Consider the following 24,203-nt stretch of genomic DNA (forward strand, 5'->3'; position numbering starts at 1 on the left):
GAGTATGCGAGTGTGTGATGGAGTATGCGAGTGTGTGCTAGAGAATGTGAGTGTGTGATGGAGTATGTGAGTGTGTGCTGGAGTGTGCGAGTGTGTGCTGGAGTATGCGAGTGTGTGCTGGAGTTTGTGAGTGTGTGATGGAGTATGCGAGTGTGTGATAGAGTATGCGAGTGTGTGATGGAGTATCCGATTGTGTGATGGAGTGTGTGCTGGGGTATGCGAGTGTGTGTCCTATGTGTTTTATGATACGCGCAACGCCTTTATCAAACCGCCGTGCGTCGTGTTGCGCATGGTAACAGCTGAGCAGCACGGCTCGTGCTGTGGAAAAACAAAACACAACGTGGCTCAGTTGTGCCGCAGGAAAGGGCGAGGGGTGGGGGTAAAGGGGTTCAGGTGAGACGAAGGATTCCTTCCAGGTGAACAGGAACATTACTGGCCCCACGTCAAATGTGACTTCCGAGGTAACTCTTCAATATAGTGAGGCTGGGGGTATTGGTGTAGCAGCGCTGTAGCCGCTTGCCTGCGCCACTGCTGGCGGAAGGGCCTCCACTAACTCGCTGACCCGCCCCTGCTGGACGTCTGTGAAAAAGAGCTTCATGGCTTATCAGATTTCTCCAGTCTAAAATAGAGATTCAGATTCTAAATTCTAGACTAAGCATTTATTTTTATTTCACCAGGCAAGGCCCCACTGAGCTATGTCGCTCTTTTTAAGAAGCGACCCAAATTTCACAAATGACAGCTTAACCCAGTGGCTTATCGCCATGTGGAAATTCATAACAGCCAAATATTTATAATTGAAAACTCATTTCTTTAGACTGCTTTTTGTATTTAGTTTGTTGTTCTTCCCCCGCACCTCTGATTAGCCACGGTTGGCTGCGTTCCATGCGAAATAAGTTCAACATACAGATTATAATCTAAACGAAACTATAATCTATTTTTATTTTAACAGGTAAGGCCCACTGAGCTACATAGGTCTTTCTTAGAAACGACCTGGCTATCACAAATGATAGCTCAACTCAGTGGGCTTATCATCATCACGTACACATTCATAGCAGCAGCCAAATACTCTCCAAACGCTTGGTGTTGATTAAAATGTGGAGGGAAAAACCGGGGGACCCGGAGAAAAATTAACGTGACCACCATGGGGAGAGAGAGAGACTGCAACCTTCAAATATACAGTAGGCATCAGGGTCGGGATCGAACGCACAACCTCATGTATACCAGTCGAGGTAGTTAACATCTCGCACCAGGCGAGTACCTGGTGCGGTGTTTAAACATCGGCACTGGGGAGACAAAGGCGGCCGCGCGTGGCGCTGGCCACCCACCCCCTCGTGTGCCATGCCGGCTTTCATAAGTACTACTCGCTAAGAGCACTTGACCCAACAGTCTGTTAAGGCTGCACGGGGGATATGTCTTTCTCTGTGCATCTGTAGTGGGGAGCGGTAGCATAGCGGTTAGCGTGCCGCGCTATGAACCCCGGCAAAATCGGGTTCGATTCTCGGTCAAGGTCGACACACATACACCGGTGACTATTATCTGGTGCCCCGTCACAATTTTGATTCGCTCACTCGTGGCTCACCCGTGACCCACCCGTGACTCCCTGGGGTCCATCTGTCCCACCGGCGATGGGGCCGCTGGCCGCAGGAGCCCCGGGCGCGACGTGGAGCGCTTCATGGTGGGCGTGAGCCTCGCTCCGGGCAGCACCGTGCAGTTCGAGCTGTGCTACGATGAACTCCTGCGCCGTCAGCTGGGCCGCTACGAGCACACTCTGAGCCTGCGCACGGCACAGCGCGTGCAGACTATGCAGGTACACGCACGTGCATGTACACACACACCATGCAGGTACCCGTGTACTCACACGCTGAGCCTGTGCACCACACAGTGCGTGCAGACCATGCAGGTGTAATTTAGCACTCGGAGATGCTGTATTGATGTTTTATATTTATTCAAAGTGTCACAGAAGGATGTAGGCTGGCTAAATGTAGCTACTACGTGACGTTCCCTATATATCTGGTTGACTATTTAGGGAGACGTCGATGTAGCCATCAAAGACGATGTTGACTTCATAAATTAGACGATGCCGATAACAGGGACGACGACAACGATGAGGACAGCGATGATCGTAGCCACGGAGCCAGAATCCCCACGGCAGCCCCGAGCCCCATTCCACGCTCCCCCTATATATTCCTCCGGACTCAGCTCCCGCCCCTCGCTCGACCCTCTCTCTCGCAGCTCTCCCCACCTGGCGTATTGTCTAGGAGCCCCGCCTCATCCGGTCACTGTAATGATCACTCATGGCCTCTAAGTCACGCACTGTCCTTACATCACCCCCCCCCTTCTAAAAAAAATATCCGTCCCGGCTAACACTGATTTTTTTATTCAACATTATGGCAGAACCATCTACATTAAAAACAACAACCCGACGACCGACGAACAAAACGCGTATAAGGATGAATGGGCGGTATAACCCGACTCGCCTGAGAGAAAAAAAACCCCCAATATTTCCAATATAACGCAAGTGGCGTGAACCAACTCGATCAACACAGCAGCAGACGAACATTCCCGATGAAACGATCGCAACATTAACACAACACAAATTCTGGCGATCCGCTAACGGAATGTCAAGCATTTTGACCGGGTCCTTGATGCCAGTCCATCGCTCCGGGTGAGTTGCTGAGCCTCCCTCGGCAACAGGGGCTCACAAACAGGGGGCTTGCACACAAGCCTTGAAGGGGTGGGCTCCTCTTTGGTCATCCGGAAGAAACCGACCGGTCCACTACCGGCGGTCCAACGCTTGTGGCGGAATCCTGGGGCTCCCCCGACATCAGACGCTCGGAAACTGTGGGCGGCACAACGCATTTTTCTCAGCATACAATTACTTTGGCCAGCTGCCCCGACTCGCCAGACATACCAGACACCGGTCGCACAGACGTTGGGGATGAGCTATCTAACTGGGGATACACATAAGGTTTTAGGCACGATGGGTGGACGAAGCAATGGTGACGTCCCGCCTGCCACTCGCACACACTGTGGGCGCTTAATTTCTATTATTTCCACAGGGCCTGCCATGGCCGGTGCAATTTAAGGGACGTATGCAGCGACACATGAGGGCAGTGCAACCATGCCCTGTCCCCTATTCTCCACAGGAGCATATCCACCCGGCGGGCCGCGTTCTTTTCATTAGTGGCCTGTGGCCTGGCAAAGTTTTCAGTGGCCGCCTCGTGTGCTTCCGATACCCAATCCAGCGTGACTTGCAGGGGCACGGGCATAGTCTACTTCTTTTTCCCGGAGGCCATACCCAATTGAGCCTTAATGGGGGGTTCATTTTCCCGCCCATACATGAAGAAAATGGAGGCATGAGGGGCCATCCTATATGCCGCAAGGACCCCAGGAACATGCAAGTCCCAATCTGTCTGCGCCTCCGGGAAAGCATCGATGTCAAGGTCCTGTGAAGGCATTCTACCATGCCATCTGTCTGAGGATGGTAAGGCGCCGTCCAAATATTTTTCATGCCCAGCACGTCGCACACCTCGCGCAGCAGCTTAGAGGAAAAATTCCTGACCTGGTCCATAAGGAGCTGCTCCTTTGTCCATCATATAGCCATGCATCGGCTATGGATGCAGCTGTCTGAAAAATATTCCACCCCGACAAGGAGGAATTTATTCCCTTTTTTGCGCAGAGGTAAAAGGTCCCAGAATGTCAAGCGCGACCAGCTCATTGACTCAGGACACTGTGATGGACTGCAACGGGGGTTGAGACTTTTTGGCAGGTGGTTTCCGGTGTGCACAGTCGGTGCAACCCATGACATTCCCGGCCAAAAAAAGTATCTTTGTAGGATTAGCAACATTTTTCGAAAGCTGAGGTGTAACAATTTCTTTTTGTGTAACACCCGCATTAGCTTACCCCGCAGGGCAGTGGGAACTCCAATGCCAAAACGCTGCAGTCCTTCCCTAAGGACAAGCCGCGCTCCCGCTCGGCACGCTGCTGCAATTTCAATAATCAAACATTTTCCAACTGCAACTGTCCTCACTCTGCATGCATGAGGCCTAATGCTTTATCCATTTTCGCGACCTCCCCGACAGGTGCAGCGTAATTTAACGTCGCCAAGATGTCTGACGACTTTGCCCCCAGCGGTTTACCCGATGAACGTGTACATTGTTCACTTCACGGCAATTGGAGTGCGTCAGCATTACTGTGCCTAACCCCTTTCGATAGACCACCTGGAGCGAGTAATCCTGTAATATTTCCAGCCAGCGTGAAAGCTGGCTGGAGGGCTGATCTACACATAGGAAGTACTGGAGGGCCGCGTGATCCGTGTGGACCACGAAGCCCCTCCCGTAAAGGCAGCGTCTGTACTGTAGCACAAAGTGTACCATGACCAACAGTTCCCTTTGGGTTATGCAGTAACGCTGCTCCATGGTCGACAGGACGCGACTCCATTTTTAACTTGTGACAGGACAGCCGCTATACCCATGTCACTCGCATCTGTGCCCAAAATGAACGGCAAGGAAAAATCTGGATGCTCAAGGTGAGGCGCGCTGGCAAGGCGTTCGCGTAACGCAACAAATGCGGCCTCCTCCTCCCCCCATCTTAACTTCTGGCCCTTCATAGTCAAAGCATGGAAGGGTTTTGCAACCGTTGCGAATTGTGGGATAAACTGTCAGTAGTAGAACACAAACCCGACAAAACTGCGCACTTCCCCTACGATTTGGGAGTTGGCCAGTTGCGCACGCACGCCGTTTTGTTGGGGTTCTTGGCTATCCTGGAATTGCTCACAATGTGACCCAAATATCGCACTGATGATTGCAACAGATGGAACTTGGCAGGTTTTAATTTGAGATTAGCCCATCGGATCCTAGATAACACAGAATGCAACCGTTGTAAGTGCTTCTCAAAAGTGTGGCCAAACACAATGCCGTTGTCAAGATAAATGAGGCACGAGTCCCATGGCAGGTCTGCCAGAATCAATTATATTAACCTCTGAAATGTGTCAGGGGCTGAATGCAACCCTATCGGAAGGCAGTTAAGGTGGTACAATCCCTGGGGTGTTCAAAATGCTGTTTTTGGCTTGGATGACTCATCCAGGGGAAGTTGCCAAAACCCCGACAACAGGTCTAAAGTCCAGAAACCGAGCACCCAACAACGCATCCAGGAAATCATCCATTTGTGGGAGCGGGTATGTGTCTGCGACTGAAACTTTATTCAATTTCTGAAAATGGACGCAAAACCACAGGGTACATTCGTCCTTCGTTACCAGCACCACAGGAGCTCCCCAAGGGCTAGTGGAGAAAGAAATAATATCTGCCACTAACATTTCCTCCACCGCTTGCTGTATATTTTCTTTTTCCAGCGGGCTCAACCTATATGGGTTTTGTCGAATAGGGGCTGCATTGCCCGTGTCAATATGGTGTTGCAGCAAGGAGGTACGGTCAATGTAAAATTTGCTGAACACATCAGAAAACTCCCGCAGGAGCGATCGCAACTTGAGCCGTTGCACCTGCGACAATTTTGGGTTCTCATCACACAATTTGTCCATCCATTTCTCATAGGCCTCGACCGCCTGTTCTACCATGCCTATAACTGCTTCCAAGGAGGAGTTGGCAGCCTCGGTACCCGCCGTTGTTGCATGGGCCATCACTGTTCGTGCCTGAAATACAGTTGGTCTTACACCCACATTAAGGACCTGCAGAAACGGTTCCTGATTCCTCCACAAATTTGTTTGCGCCCTGACCAGCGTAAGCCGCTGGGTCACTGCTTTAGATGGGGTAAGGAGGACTCCTGCCTCCAGATCATCCAGATTCAACTGCTTGCGGTACCGCAACGGGACCAATATTTGCGTGCTGGGTGGGATCTCTAGAGATTCCCTCACCAGGCCCCGACGGAATCTCGACGTACCCCTGGTTGGTCAAAATTTTCAGGGGCATCTTGTTCAAGAAGTCGGTGCCCGTCTGCTCCTCAATTTCCATATTCCCTACATTAGCCGCCACGCACGCATTTACCACTGGCATCACACAACGATTTCTCACTGGCAGTGATTCGAAAATGTATGTTTTATATTTATTCAAAGTGTCACAGAAGGATGTAGGCTGACTAAATGTAGCTACTACACGATGTTTCCTGTATATCTGGTTGACTATATATGGAGAAGACGATGTAGCCGCCAGCAACGATGTTGACTTCATAAATTATATGATGACGATAACAGGGACGACAACAACGATGAGGACAGCGATGATCGCAGCCACGACGATCCGGACCCAGACTCCCCACAGCAGCCCCGAGCCCCGTTTCATGCTCCCCCTATATATTCCTCCTGACTCAGCTCCCACCCCTCTCTCGACCCTCTCTCTCGCAGCTCTCCCCACCTGGCTTACTGTCTTGGTGCCCCGCCCCCTCCTGTAACCATAATTATCACTCACGGCCTCTAAGCCACGCACTGTCCTTACACAGGTACCGCCGTGCATGCGCGCACACTCGCACTGTCACACAATAACAACATCAACAACAGTAACCGTCATTCGCCACTAAGTGGCGGTGACATCACCATGGCGCTTGCACCAGGCTCGGTGCACTTTGAGGCCACGTGAAGTGTTGAAGGCTCGCTGCTGACGGGAGGTCACAGGACAGACCCAGGTACCATGGGTAGACTGACTTAAATGACAGGCCGATGCACCACCTGTACCCACTGCTGTGCCAACTTGCTATGTTTTAGCCACCTGGCACTCCACTTCTTATTGTTGTTAGCATCGCTCCTCTGCCTCCAACTGCCCAGTATTAGCATCCTTCGCAGAGGCCGATCTTACCACCACTGGTACCGGTCATCAGCAAGTCCACTCAGCTCCACATCCTTGTACCACGTCACTCCATCCCACACACCCACACATGTACACTGTCACGCACGATTCTTCAACACATCTAAGGATCAGCAGGTCCTTGGAGAGCCGTTTAATCTATTCTTCTAGACGCGACGACGTCCCACGCAACGCGCACATCATTAGCCCCACCCCTGGCCCTGCTTGGCTCCGAGCAAGATTCAGACAACTTGGAGGTCAGCGTGTTGGTTCCGGCTCTACTTGGCTAGTTAAAGAGCCAGTGGAAAATATCCTGTACCATGCTGGGCCCATGCTGGCATGCAGGTACTCGTGTGCACACACATACACATATGCGCATGTTGACACACGCGTGCATGTACATACACAGCATGCAGGTACACAATGAAGGCCGGCACTGTGGCACACGATGGGGTGGTGTGCCCAAAAACCACACCAGGCCACCTTTGCCTCCCCAGCGACGATGTTTAAAAACCGCACCGGGTACTCATTTGAGGCTGAGTCGACGTAGTCACTCGCTTGCGCGCGCACGCACCTCTGAGTGAGGAGTCTCTCCCCCAGGTGGATGTCTACGTCATGGAGCCCAAGGGCATCAGCTTCATCCACGTGCCGCCCATCCCCGGCATTCCCAGCAACATCATCAACATCACACACAGCAACAACAAGGTGAGGGAGGCCGCCGCTCACCCGCAGAGCAACACTCACCTGCTCACCCTCTGAGCGATGCTCACCCGCTGCGCGACGCTCACTTACGCAACCGCATACCAAAGCTCACCTGCTCACCGAATGAGTGACGCTCACCTGCTCACCTGCTCATCCGCAGGGCAACGCTCACCCGCTTACCTGCTGAGTGGTGCTCACCCTCTCACCTGATCACCCACAGAGAAACGCTCACCCACTCGCCTGCTCACCCGCAGAGCAACGCTCACCTGCTGAATGATCAATCGCTCATCGTATACGCGCAACACACTCACCAGTTGCTCGTGACCGCTCACCAGCCACGCACAGCGCACTCACCACAGACACCTAACGACAAATATCACGCCCATGCCCCCCTGCCACGCTGTCCCCCTGATTCTCTACCCAACTGCCCCCCTGCCCCGCTGCCCCCTTGCCCCACTGAGCCCCTACCCCCCTATCCCCCTGCCCCACTGATCCCCTACCCCCCTGCCCCCCTGCCCAGGCCCACATCCGCCTGCGGCCATGCCCCCCGGCTGCCGTGGAGGGGGGGCCATGTCCGGGCTGCAGCAGCGCCGTGCTGGAGGGCAGCATGGCGGTGCGCTACGACGTGAAGCGAGAGCTCAGCGCCGGGGACGTGCAGGTGCCTGCCAGTGCACTGTCTGTGTGTGTGTACGTGTGTGTGTGTGTACATGTGTCTGTGTGTACGTGTGTGTGTGTGTACGTGTGTGTGTGTACGTGTGTGTGTGGCTCTTCTTTTGAACAAAAGAATGAAGGGGGCGTGGGAGCGTGGCGGTGAGGTGTGGGAAGCTGTAAGCCCCAGGCTACTTTGGGCTCGCCTTCCCATCAACCGGAGGCGAGGAATGGTGGTCGTGGTTACTTATGCCCCCACCGAAGATGAACATCCGTGGAGGGATGCAGGCAAAGCCGATGAGTCAGATGCCTTCTATGACCTCTTGTCACAGGTGCTGGCTAAAGTGGCCCCTCGGGATAGAGTCATCATGTTGGATGACTTCAATGCCCGAGTTGGTCATGATACTAGCACCTGGTCTGGAGTGATTGGAGGGCATGGGCCAGATCAGCTCAATAACAACGGTAGGAGGCTGCTAGATTTTTGTGCAGCCCATGGGCTTGTAATTACCAACACGCTGTTCCGGCATCGGCGCATCCACACAACATCACGGATGCATGCCGGGTCCAAGCAAGAACATCTGCTGGACTACATAGTGACGGACCAGCGGATGCGAGCCCATGTCCTTGACACCAGGGCCTACCGTGGAGCTGATCTGCCCTCTGACCATCGACTAGTCATCTGTAAGATGCGCCTGCCATTCTTCCACTCCGGTGGTGGGTGTACACCCAGGACCCCATTCCGACCTAAAGTGGCCTGGTCTCAGTTATCTGATGAAAGTTGCAAGCGAGAATTTCATCATCGCTTGCGGCTGGGATTGGCATCGTCCCCGACTCCTCCTGATGTCGAGGGTAAATGGGCGAGGTTTAGGACTGTGACTCATGCAGCTGCAATGGCTGCTTTGGGTACGCGGTCCAGACCTCCCCAAAGACCCTGGCTGACAGAGGAGGTGTTCAGGATGGTTGAGAAAAAGCGACAGGCCCACTGTCATCGGCTACAGAATCCCACGTCAGAGAATGAGGAGGCTTACCGCAGCCTTCGCTCGGAGGTTCGGAGAGCCGTGAGGCGCTGCAAGGATGGGGGTGGTCGCGGGTTGCTGAGGAGATGGAGTCTGCCTCAGTGGCCCGCGATCACAAATCTCTATTTAACTCCATCAAAAAAGTAACCTGCAGCGCCACACCTATTACCATCATTAGGGGAAAAAACGGTGATCCAATCTCCGACCCCCAGGAACAGGTTTTCAGATTTGCTGAGCATTTCTGTGAGGTCCTGGGGGAGGGAAAATCCCTCAGCCAGAAAAACATCGTGGCACAAAGTGAGGATGCCCCTGCTGAGGCTGCGGTGCCTCAAATATTGGAAGAAATCACCCCCTGTGAGTGGCTGGCTGAGGTGCCATCTGTTGAGGAAGTACTAAAGGCGATCCGGAGTCTGAGACCAGGAAAGGCAGCGGGCAGAGATGATCTCCCAAGCGAAATGCTGAGGGAGGGTGGCGTTTATGCACAGACTGCCCTATATGACATTATAACAACGGTCTGGACCACTGGACGGGTTCCGCAGGATTGGAAGGATGCCCTGGTGGTCCCCCTCTTTAAGAAGGGGGACCGCATAGACTGTAACAACTACAGGGGCATCTCACTCCTCAGTGTGCCGGGAAAGGTCCTGGCAAGGATTATTCAGCATCGCCTTGCCAGGCACGCTGAGGAGAGGCTTGCGGAGCCCTAATGCGGTTTCAGGAAAGGGCGGTCCTGCACAGATGCCATATTTTCTGTCCGTCTGCTACAGCAGAGGTGTAGGGAATTCCAACAAGACCTACATCTCTGCTTTATTGATCTGGTCAAGGCCTATGATACCATCAGTAGGCCTGGGCTCTGGGTCGTTCTTCGTGCTTTTGGAGTACCTGACCCTCTGCTCACGATCATTAAGGACCTTCATGATGGTGAGCGGGCCCGGGTAAAACTACGTGGCCGGGAGTCAGAGCCATTCCCTGTACACCTTGGGGTGCGACAGGGATGTCCTCTGGCTCCCACATTATTTAACATCTATTTTGACCACGTAGTTTGTGAAGCCTTCAAAATCTGTACCGGGGGAATCTCCATATGGTACAGATATAATGGGAGGCTGATCGATGCCCAGGTGCGGTCAAGGGATGGCTCCCTATTGCTCAACCACGTTATGTATGCTGATGATTTGGTAATAGTTGCTCAGTCAGAGGAGGAGTTGGAGACACTGCTGCTGAGACTGGAGCATGCCACTAGGAGGTGGGGCCTTTCCATCAGCCCCACCAAAACTAAGCACCTGCCTGGGTATTTTGTACCATTGGACACTCCACCCCCACAATTCCCAATCGGTGATGGGGCAGTTGTGGAGAGAGTGGAGAGTTTCCCATACCTGGGCAGTGTGCTTATGACTGGCTCCAGTTTAACAGCAGAGGTCTCACTCCGAATCAGTCGAGCGGCAATATATTTTCATCGGTTGCGTAACGCTGTGTGGAAGCTACCTGGTCTGTCGCTCCGCACTAAGCTTCAGGTCTTCTCGGCCACGGTCATTCCCTCCCTTCTCTACGCTTGCGAAACGTGGACCCCCCTAATGGAACATCTTCGCCGGTTAGAAACATTTAGGCTGGCCTGCCTACGATCCATCCTGGGTTTAACCAGACTGGATTGTGTGAGGAGCTCACAAATCCTTGAAAGATCTGGGCAAGGTCCCATCGGTGAGCTCCTCCGGCGGGCAAGGCTGCGATGGCTGGGTCATGTAGCCCGCATGCCCAGCCAACGCATGCTGAAACAGCTTTTGTTCGGCCGGATTGAGGGGGCTAAGCGGGCGCGGCACGGGCTAGAGAAGAGATGGAGTGATGTGGTACAGGAGGACGTGGAGCTGAGTGGACTTGCCGATGACTGGTACCAGCGGTGTCAAGATCGGCCTCTGTGGAGGAGGCTCGTGAAGGATGCTACTGGGCAGTTGGAGGTAGTCGCCCTCCAACAACAACGGAGGGCGGAGGAGCGACGCTCACAACAACGAGCGGAGCGCCGGGTGGCTAAAGCACAGCAGGTTGGCACAGTAGGGGGCACAGGTGGTGCATCAGCCAGTCATCTCAGTCAGTCGACCCGTGGCACCTGGGTCTGCCCCGTGACCTCCTGCCAGCGGGCGTTCGACACTTCACGTGGCCTCAGGGTGCACATAGCCTGGCACACGCGTCGTGGTGACGTCACCGCCACTTAGTGGCGAATGGCGGTTGTTGTTGTTGTGTACGTGTCTGTGTACATGTGTGTACATGTGTGTGTGTGTACGTGTCTGTGTGTGTACATGTGTCTGTGTGTGTACGTGTGTGTGTGTGTACGTGTCTGTGTACATGTGTCTGTGTACGTGTCTGTGTGTGTACGTGTCTGTGTACATGTGTCTGTGTGTGTACATGTCTGTGTGTGTGTACATGTGTCTGTGTGTGTGTACGTGTGTGTGTGTACGTGTCTGTGTACATGTGTCTGTGTGTGTGGACGTGTGTGTGTGTGTACGTGTGTGTGTGTGCGTGTTTGTGTGTACATGTGTGTGTTTGTGTGTACGTGTATGTGTGTGTACTTGGTGCCGGACGGGCAACTCTGTCGTGGACAGTGCTGTGGGGGGAGGGCCAATTCCGATTGGCCTCTCCCCTCATGGCATCTGTGACCACCACAGTGGCTAAACGGGGGCTCTGGACAGGTGCGAGGGGCTGGTAACCCCTCCACCTTCAAAAAAATACCACGAAACCACGAATTAAAAATGTAACTAATAAGCTTGTGCCAGAGGCCCTTGGGGACAGGCGTCTATGACGTCTCCTGGCCAAACCCCAATTGGCGGAGCCAGGAGATTGAATCTCTACCCTCGGGGCTCCTCCAGAAACAACGAAAAGCCACTTCGTGTGGCTACGTGGAATGTGGCCACACGAAGGAAAATCACCAGGCAGAGATGATCTCCCACGCGAAATGCTGAGGGAGGGTGGCGTGTGTGTGCAAACTGCCCTATATGACATAATAATAACAATCTGGGCCACTGTACAGGTTCTGCACTATTGGAAGGATGCCATGGTGGTCACCCTCTTTAAGAAGGGGGACCGCACAGATTGTAACTGTAACAACTACAGGGGCATCTCGATCCTCAGTGTGCTGGGAAAGGTCCTACCAAGGATTATTCAACATCGTCTTGCCAGGCACTCTGAGGCATGTGGAGCCCCAAAGTTGTTTCAGGCTAGGATGCTCCTGCACAGATGCCATATTTTCTGTCCGTCTGCTACAGCAGAAGTATAAGAAATTCCAAAAGGACCTACATCTCTGCTTTATTAACATGGTCAAGGCCTATGATACCATCAATGGGTCTGGGCTCTGGGTTGTTTTTCTTGATTTCGGAGTCCCTAACTCTCTGCTCCCAATCATTAATGACCTTCATGATGGTGGACAGGCCTGGGTAAAACTTCGTGACCAGAATTCGGAACCTTTCCCTGTTCACCTTGGGGTGTGGCAGGGATGCCCTCTGGCTCCCACATTACTTAACATCATTTTAGACTATGTAGTTCGTGAAGCCTTCTATGCCTGTACCGGAGGAATTTCTATCTTGTACAGATACAATGGGAGGCTGATCGGTGCCGGTGTGCGGTCAAAGGATGGCTCCCTATTGGTCAACCATGTTACGTATGCTGATGATCTGGTGATTGCTGCTCCTCAGAGCAGGCTTGGAGGCACTGCTGCTGAACTTGGAGTGTGCCACTATCAGCCCCACCTAAACTAAAGAACCTGCCTGGGTATTTGTGCCATCAAACACTCCACCCTCGGACTCCCCGTTGGTGATGGGGCAGTTGTGGAGATAGTGGATAGTTTTTCATACCTTGGCAGTTTGCTTATGACCAGCTCCGGTTTGAGAACAGAGGTCTCACTCTGTCACTGTGTGTCACTGTGTGTCACTGTCACTGTGTGTATCACTGTCACTGTGTATCTCACTGTCAATCTGTGTGTGTCTCTCACTCTCACTGTGTGTCACGCTTATTGTATGTGTCACTCTCAATGTTAATGTGTGTGTCTCTCACTGTCATTGTGTGTCATTCTCACTGTTACTGTGTATGTCTCTCACTGTCACTGTGTGTGTGTTACTCTCACTGTCACTGTGTGTGTCACTCTCACTGTTACTGTGTATGTCTCTCACTGTCTCTGTGTCTGTGCGTCTCTCTCTGTGTTTCTCTCTGTGTCTCTCACTGTGACCGCCAGATCTCCAATGGCTACTTTGCTCACTTCATTGCTCCGGCGAACATCCCTCCCACGCCAAAGAATATCGTCTTCATCATCGACGTCAGCGGATCCATGTGGGGCCTCAAGATGAAGCAGGTGACTAGACAGACACGCATAGACTCATCACAGAGACCCATACACTCAGTCACACAGAGACCCATAGAATCACACAAAGACAAATAGACTCACATACACACACACAGCCGCATAGACTCACACACGCAGAGACTCATAGACTCACACAGAGACACATAGACTCACACAGAGACCCATATACTCACAGAGAGACCCATGTATTCATACAGAGACCCATAGATGCACACACACAGAGACCCATACAGTCACACAGAGACACATAGACTCAAACACACACAGACCCATAGACTCACACAGAGACCCAGAAACTCACACAGAGCCCCATATACTCATACAGAGGCTCATACACTAATACAGAGACTCATAGACTCACGCAGAGATCCATAGACTCACACAAACAGAGACTCATAGGCTCACACAAAGACCCAAGAACTCACACAGAGACCTATAGATTTACACAAAGCCCCATATACTCATACAGAGACCTATATACTCACACATAGACCCATAGATTCACACACACAGAGACCCATACACTCACACAGAAATCCATAGACTCACACAGAGACCTATAGATTCACACACAAACGGACCCATACACTCACACAGAGACCCATAGACTCACACAGAAACCCATAGACTCACACACACGGAGACTCATAAACTCACACAGAGACCCATAGACTCACACATAGACTCATAGTCTCACACAGAGACCCATAAACTCACACAGCGACACATAGACACACACAGATACCCATAGACTCACACAGAGACCCATAGACCCACACAAAGACACATAGACACACACGGAGACTCATAGACTCATCACACAGAGACCCATAGACTCACACAGAGACTCATAGACTAACACAGAAACCCATAGACTCACATGCACAGAGACTCATAGACTCACACAGACACCCATAGACTCACACAGAGACTTTTAGACTCACACAGAGAACCATAGACTCACATAGAGACGCATAGACTCTCACAGAGACCCATAGACTCACACACAGAGACTCATAGACTCAGAGACCCATAGACTCACACAGCGACACATAGACACACACATACCCATAGCCTCAGACAGAGACCTAAAGATTCACATACACATACACTCACACAAAGACACATAGACTCAAACACACACAGACCCATAGACTCACACAGAGCCCCATATTCTCATACAGAGACCCATACACTAATACAGAGACTCATAGACTCTCACAGAGATCCATAGACTCACACAAACAGAGACTCATAGCCTCACACAAAGACCCAAGAACTCACACAGAGACCCATAGATTCACACAAAGCCCAATATACTCATACAGAGACCCATATGCTCACACATAGACCCATAGATTCACACACACAGAGACCCATACACTCACACAGAAATCCATAGACTCACAAAGAGGCCCATAGATTCACGCACAAAAGGACCCATACACTCACACAGAGACCCATAGACTCACACATAAACCCATAGACTCACACACACACAGACTCTTTGACTCACACAGAGACCCATCGACTCACACAGAGACTCATAGTCTCACACAGAGACCCATACACTCACACAGATACCCATAGACTCACACAGAAACCCATAGACTCACATGCACAGAGACTCATAGACTCACACAGAGACCCATAGACTCACACAGCGACACATAGACACACACAGATACCCATAGACTCACACAGAGACCCATAGACCCACACAAATACACAGACACACACGGAGACCCATAGACTCACACACACAGAGACTCTTAGACTCACACAGAGACACATAGACTCACACAGATACCCATAGACTTATCACACAGAGACCCATAGACTCACACAGAGACTCATAGACTCACACAGAGACCCATACACTCACACAGAGACCCATAGACTAACACAGAAACCTATAGACTAACATGCACAGAAACTCATAGACTCACACAGACAGCCATCGACTCACACAGAGACTCATAGACTTACACAGAGACCCATAGACTCACACACAGAGACTCATAGACTCAGAGACCCATAGACTCACACAGCGACACATAGACACACAAAAATACCCATAGCCTCACACAGAGACCTAAAGATTCACATACACATACACTCACACAAAGATAAATAGACTCAAACACACACAGACCCATAGACTCACATAGATACCCATATTCTCATACAGAGACCCATAGACTCACACATAGTTGCATAGACTCACACAAAGACCCACCATACACTCGCAGAGACTCATAGATTCACAAAGAGAATCATAGACTCACATAAAGACCTATATACTCATACAGAGACCCATAGACTCACACAGAGACCCATAGACTCACACAGTGACACATAGACACACACAGATACCCATAGACTCACACAGAGACCCATAGACCCACACAAAGACACATAGACACACACGGAGACCCATAGACTCACACACACACAGACTCTTAGACTCACACAGAGACAAATAGACTCACACAGAGACCCATAGACTCATCACACAGAGACCCATAGACTCACACAGAGACTCATAGACTCGCACAGAGACCCATACACTCACACAGAGACCCATAGACTAACACAGAAACCCATAGACTCACATGCACAGAGACTCATAGACTCACACAGACACCCATAGACTCACACAGAGACTTTTAGACTCACACAGAGAACCATATACTCACATAGAGACGCATAGACTCCCAAAGAGACCCATACACTCACACAGACTCATAGACTCACACAGAGACCCATAGACTCACACACAGAGACTCATAGACTCAGAGACCCATAGACTCACACAGCGACACATCGACACACACAGATACCCATAGCCTCACGCAGAGACCTAAAGATTCACATACACTCACACAAAGACAAATACACTCAAACACACACACAGACCCATAGACTCATACATAGACCCATAGACTCACACAGAGACCCATAGACTCGTACAGAGACCCGGAGACTCACACAGAGACTCATAGACTTACACAGAGACCCATAGACTCACACACATAGACTCAGACTCAGAGACCCATAGACTCACACAGCGACACATAGACACACTCAGATACCCATAGCCTCACACAGAGACCTAAAGATTCACATAAACAACACTCACACAAAGATAAATAGACTCAAACACACACAGACCCATAGACTCACATAGATACCCATATTCTCATACAGAGACACATAGACTCACACATAGTTGCATAGACTCACACAAAGACCCACCATACACTCGCAGAGACTCATAGACTCACACAGAGATTCATAGACTCACATAAAGACCCATATACTCATACAGAGACCCATAGACTCACACAGAGACCCATAGACCCACACAGCAACACATAGACACACACAGATACCCATAGACTCACACAGAGACTCATAGACTCACATAGAGACCTATACACTCACACAGAGACCCATAGACTAACACAGAAACCCATAGACTAACATGCACAGAGACTCATAGACTCACACAGACACCCATCGACTCACACAGAGCCTCATAGACTTACACAGAGACCCATAGACTCACACAGATACCCATAGACTCACACAGAAACCCATAGACTCACATGCACAGAGACTCATAGACTCACACAGAGACCCATAGACTCACACAGCGACACATAGACACACACAGATACCCATAGACTCACACAGAGACCCATAGACCCACACAAAGACACAGACACACACGGAGACCCATAGACTCACACACACAGAGAATCTTAGACTCACACAGAGACACATAGACTCACACAGAGACCCATAGACTTATCACACAGAGACCCATAGACTCACACAGAGACTCATAGACTCACACAGAGACCCATACACTCACACAGAGACCCATAGACTAACACAGAAACCCATAGACTAACATGCACAGAGACTCATAGACTCACACAGACACCCATCGACTCACACAGAGACTCATAGACTTACACAGCGACCCATAGACTCACACACAGAGACTCATAGACTCAGAGACCCATAGACTCACACAGCGACACATAGACACACACAAATACCCATAGCCTCACACAGAGACCTAAAGATTCACATACACATACACTCACACAAAGACAAATAGACTCAAACACACACAGACCCATAGACTCACATAGATACCCATATTCTCATACAGAGACCCATAGACTCACACATAGTTGCATAGACTCACACAAAGACCCACCATACACTCGCAGAGACTCATAGATTCACAAAGAGAATCATAGACTCACATAAAGACCCATATACTCATACAGAGACCCATAGACTCACACAGAGACCCATAGACTCACACAGTGACACATAGACACAAACAGATACCCATAGACTCACACAGAGACCCATAGACCCACACAAAGACACATAGACTCACACAGAGACCCATAGACTCATCACACAGAGACCCATAGACTCACACAGAGACTCATAGACTCGCACAGAGACCCATACACTCACACAGAGACCCATAGACTAACACAGAAACCCATAGACTCACATGCACAGAGACTCATAGACTCACACAGACACCCATAGACTCACACAGAGACTTTTAGACTCACACAGAGAACCATATACTCACATAGAGACGCATAGACTCCCAAAGAGACCCATACACTCACACAGACTCATAGACTCACACAGAGACCCATAGACTCACACACAGAGACTCATGGACTCAGAGACCCATAGACTCACACAGCGACACATCGACACACACAGATACCCATAGCCTCACGCAGAGACCTAAAGATTCACGTACACATACACTCACACAAAGACAAATACACTCAAACACACACACAGACCCATAGACTCATACATAGACCCATAGACTCACACAGAGACCCATAGACTCGTACAGAGACCCGGAGACTCACACAGAGACTCATAGACTTACACAGAGATCCATAGACTCACACACATAGACTCAGACTCAGAGACCCATAGACTCACACAGCGACACATAGACACACTCAGATACCCATAGCCTCACACAGAGACCTAAAGATTCACTTAAACAAACACTCACACAAAGATAAATAGACTCAAACACACACAGACCCATAGACTCACATAGATACCCATATTCTCATACAGAGACACATAGACTCACACATAGTTGCATAGACTCACACAAAGGCCCACCATACACTCGCAGAGACTCATAGACTCACACAGAGAATCATAGACTCACATAAAGACCCATATACTCATACAGAGACCCATAGACTCACACAGCGACCCATAGACCCACACAGCAACACATAGACACACACAGATACCCATAGACTCACACAGAGACTCATAGACTCACACAGAGACCTATACACTCACACAGAGACCCATAGACTAACACAGAAACCCATAGACTAACATGCACAGAGACTCATAGACTCACACAGACACCCATCGACTCACACAGAGACTCATAGACTTACACAGAGACCCATAGACTCACACAGATACCCATAGACTCACACAGAAACCCATAGACTCACATGCACAGAGACTCATAGACTCACACAGAGACCCATAGACTCACACAGCGACACATAGACACACACAGATACCCATAGACTCACACAGAGACCCATAGACCCACACAAAGACACAGACACACACGGAGACCCATAGACTCACACACACAGAGAATCTTAGACTCACACAGAGACACATAGACTCACACAGAGACCCATAGACTTATCACACAGAGACCCATAGACTCACACAGAGACTCATAGACTCACACAGAGACCCATACACTCACACAGAGACCCATAGACTAACACAGAAACCCATAGACTAACATGCACAGAGACTCATAGACTCACACAGACACCCATCGACTCACACAGAGACTCATAGACTTACACAGCGACCCATAGACTCACACACAGAGACTCATAGACTCAGAGACCCATAGACTCACACAGCGACACATAGACACACACAAATACCCATAGCCTCACACAGAGACCTAAAGATTCACATACACATACACTCACACAAAGACAAATAGACTCAAACACACACAGACCCATAGACTCACATAGATACCCATATTCTCATACAGAGACCCATAGACTCACACATAGTTGCATAGACTCACACAAAGACCCACCATACACTCGCAGAGACTCATAGATTCACAAAGAGAATCATAGACTCACATAAAGACCCATATACTCATACAGAGACCCATAGACTCACACAGAGACCCATAGACTCACACAGTGACACATAGACACAAACAGATACCCATAGACTCACACAGAGACCCATAGACCCACACAAAGACACATAGACACACACGGAGACCCATAGACTCACACACACAGAGACTCTTAGACTCACACAGAGACTCATAGACTCGCACAGAGACCCATACACTCACACAGAGACCCATAGACTAACACAGAAACCCATAGACTCACATGCACAGAGACTCATAGACTCACACAGACACCCATAGACTCACACAGAGACTTTTAGACTCACACAGAGAACCATATACTCACATAGAGACGCATAGACTCCCAAAGAGACCCATACACTCACACAGACTCATAGACTCACACAGAGACCCATAGACTCACACACAGAGACTCATGGACTCAGAGACCCATAGACTCACACAGCGACACATCGACACACACAGATACCCATAGCCTCACGCAGAGACCTAAAGATTCACGTACACATACACTCACACAAAGACAAATACACTCAAACACACACACAGACCCATAGACTCATACATAGACCCATAGACTCACACAGAGACCCATAGACTCGTACAGAGACCCGGAGACTCACACAGAGACTCATAGACTTACACAGAGATCCATAGACTCACACACATAGACTCAGACTCAGAGACCCATAGACTCACACAGCGACACATAGACACACTCAGATACCCATAGCCTCACACAGAGACCTAAAGATTCACTTAAACAAACACTCACACAAAGATAAATAGACTCAAACACACACAGACCCATAGACTCACATAGATACCCATATTCTCATACAGAGACACATAGACTCACACATAGTTGCATAGACTCACACAAAGGCCCACCATACACTCGCAGAGACTCATAGACTCACACAGAGAATCATAGACTCACATAAAGACCCATATACTCATACAGAGACCCATAGACTCACACAGCGACCCATAGACCCACACAGCAACACATAGACACACACAGATACCCATAGACTCACACAGAGACTCATAGACTCACACAGAGACCTATACACTCACACAGAGACCCATAGACTAACACAGAAACCCATAGACTAACATGCACAGAGACTCATAGACTCACACAGACACCCATCGACTCACACAGAGACTCATAGACTTACACAGAGACCCATAGACTCACACAGATACCCATAGACTCACACAGAAACCCATAGACTCACATGCACAGAGACTCATAGACTCACACAGAGACCCATAGACTCACACAGCGACACATAGACACACACAGATACCCATAGACTCACACAGAGACCCATAGACCCACACAAAGACACAGACACACACGGAGACCCATAGACTCACACACACAGAGAATCTTAGACTCACACAGAGACACATAGACTCACACAGAGACCCATAGCCTTATCACACAGAGACCCATAGACTCACACAGAGACTCATAGACTCACACAGAGACCCATACACTCACACAGAGACCCATAGACTAACACAGAAACCCATAGACTAACATGCACAGAGACTCATAGACTCACACAGACACCCATCGACTCACACAGAGACTCATAGACTTACACAGCGACCCATAGACTCACACACAGAGACTCATAGACTCAGAGACCCATAGACTCACACAGCGACACATAGACACACACAAATACCCATAGCCTCACACAGAGACCTAAAGATTCACATACACATACACTCACACAAAGACAAATAGACTCAAACACACACAGACCCATAGACTCACATAGATACCCATATTCTCATACAGAGACCTATAGACTCACACATAGTTGCATAGACTCACACAAAGACCCACCATTCACTCGCAGAGACTCATAGATTCACAAAGAGAATCATAGACTCACATAAAGACCCATATACTCATACAGAGACCCATAGACTCACACAGAGACCCATAGACTCACACAGTGACACATAGACACACACAGATACCCATAGACTCACACAGAGACCCATAGACTCACACAAAGACACATAGACACACACGGAGACCCATAGACTCACACACACAGAGACTCTTAGACTCACACAGAGACAAATAGACTCACACAGAGACCCATAGACTCATCACACAGAGACCCATAGACTCACACAGAGACTCATAGACTCGCACAGAGACCCATACACTCACACAGAGACCCATAGACTAACACAGAAACCCATAGACTCACATGCACAGAGACTCATAGACTCACACAGACACCCATAGACTCACACAGAGACTTTTAGACTCACACAGAGAACCATAGACTCACATAGAGACGCATAGACTTCCACAGAGACCCATACACTCACACAGACTCATAGACTCACACACAGAGACTCATGGACTCAGAGACCCATAGACTCACACAGCGACACATCGACACACACAGATACCCATAGCCTCACGCAGAGACCTAAAGATTCACATACACTCACACAAAGACAAATACACTCAAACACACACACAGACCCATAGACTCATACATAGACCCATAGACTCACACAGAGACCCATAGACTCGTACAGAGACCCGGAGACTCACACAGAGACTCATAGACTTACACAGAGACCCATAGACTCACACACATAGACTCAGACTCAGAGACCCATAGACTCGCACAGCGACACATAGACACACTCAGATACCCATAGCCTCACACAGAGACCTAAAGATTCACATACACATACACTCACACAAAGATAAATAGACTCAAACACACACAGACCCATAGACTCACATAGATACCCATATTCTCATACAGAGACACATAGACTCACACATAGTTGCATAGACTCACACAAAGACCCACCATACACTCTCAGAGACTCATAGACTCACACAGAGAATCATAGACTCACATAAAGACCCATACACTCATACAGAGACCCATAGACTCACACAGAGACCCATAGACCCACACAGCAACACATAGACACACACAGATACCCATAGACTCACACAGAGACTCATAGACTCACACAGAGGCCTATACACTCACACAGAGACCCATAGACTAACACAGAAACCCATAGACTAACATGCACAGAGACTCATAGACTCACACAGACACCCATCGACTCACACAGAGACTCATAGACTTACACAGAGACCCATAGACTCACACAGATACCCATAGACTCACACAGAAACCCATAGACTCACATGCACAGAGATTCATAGACTCACACAGAGACCCATAGACTCACACAGCGACACATAGACACACACAGATACCCATAGACTCACACAGAGACCCATAGACCCACACAAAGACACAGACACACACGGAGACCCATAGACTCACACACACAGAGACTCTTAGACTCACACAGAGACACATAGACTCACACAGAGACCCATAGACTTATCACACAGAGACCCATAGACTCACACAGAGACTCATAGACTCACACAGAGACTCATAGACTCACACAGAGACCCATAGACTAACACAGAAACCCATAGACTAACATGCACAGAGACTCATAGACTCACACAGACACCCATCGACTCACACAGAGACTCATAGACTTACACAGAGACCCATAGACTCACACACAGAGACTCATAGACTCAGAGACCCATAGACTCACACAGCGACACACAGACACACACAAATACCCATAGCCTCACACAGAGACCTAAAGATTCACATACACATACACTCACACAAAGACAAATAGACTCAAACACACACAGACCCATAGACTCACATAGATACCCATATTCTCATACAGAGACCCATAGACTCACACATAGTTGCATAGACTCACACAAAAGACCCACCATACACTCGCAGAGACTCATAGATTCACAAAGAGAATCATAGACTCACATAAAGACCCATATGCTCATACAGAGACCCATAGACTCACACAGAGACCCATAGACTCACACAGTGACACATAGACACACACAGATACCCATAGACTCACACAGAGACCCATAGACCCACACAAAGACACATAGACACACACGGAGACCCATAGACTCACACACACAGAGACTCTTAGACTCACACAGAGACCCATACACTCACACAGAGACCCATAGACTAACACAGAAACCCATAGACTCACATGCACAGAGACTCATAGACTCACACAGACACCCATAGACTCACACAGAGACTTTTAGACTCATACATAGACCCATAGACTCACACAGAGACCCATAGACTCGTACAGAGACCCGGAGACTCACACAGAGACTCATAGACTTACACAGAGACCCATAGACTCACACACATAGCCTCAGACTCAGAGACCCATAGACTCACAAAGCGACACATAGACACACTCAGATACCCATAGCCTCACACAGAGACCTAAAGATTCACATACACATACACTCACACAAAGATAAATAGACTCAAACACACACAGACCCATAGACTCACATAGAT

General features: G+C 49.6%; 1 protein-coding gene across 1 annotated transcript in view; it reads left to right on the forward strand.

Moving 5' to 3' along the window:
• The window catches only part of LOC116952756 (inter-alpha-trypsin inhibitor heavy chain H2), a 72,454-nt gene that overhangs the window by 22,741 nt on the left and 25,510 nt on the right, over window positions 1-24,203 (forward strand). Inside the window, exons 5-8 of the mRNA XM_076074545.1 lie at window positions 1,645-1,807; window positions 7,392-7,496; window positions 8,014-8,151; window positions 13,368-13,484. Of these exons, the coding sequence (XP_075930660.1) occupies window positions 1,645-1,807; window positions 7,392-7,496; window positions 8,014-8,151; window positions 13,368-13,484 (523 nt within the window). The remainder of the gene's footprint in view (window positions 1-1,644; window positions 1,808-7,391; window positions 7,497-8,013; window positions 8,152-13,367; window positions 13,485-24,203) is intronic.

This window comes from Petromyzon marinus, chromosome 48 (assembly GCF_048934315.1).
Source record: "Petromyzon marinus isolate PM22_M1 ecotype Great Lakes invasive population chromosome 48, UKy_Petmar_22M1.pri1.0, whole genome shotgun sequence".
In the NCBI taxonomy this organism is placed as follows: Eukaryota; Metazoa; Chordata; class Hyperoartia; order Petromyzontiformes; family Petromyzontidae; genus Petromyzon; species Petromyzon marinus.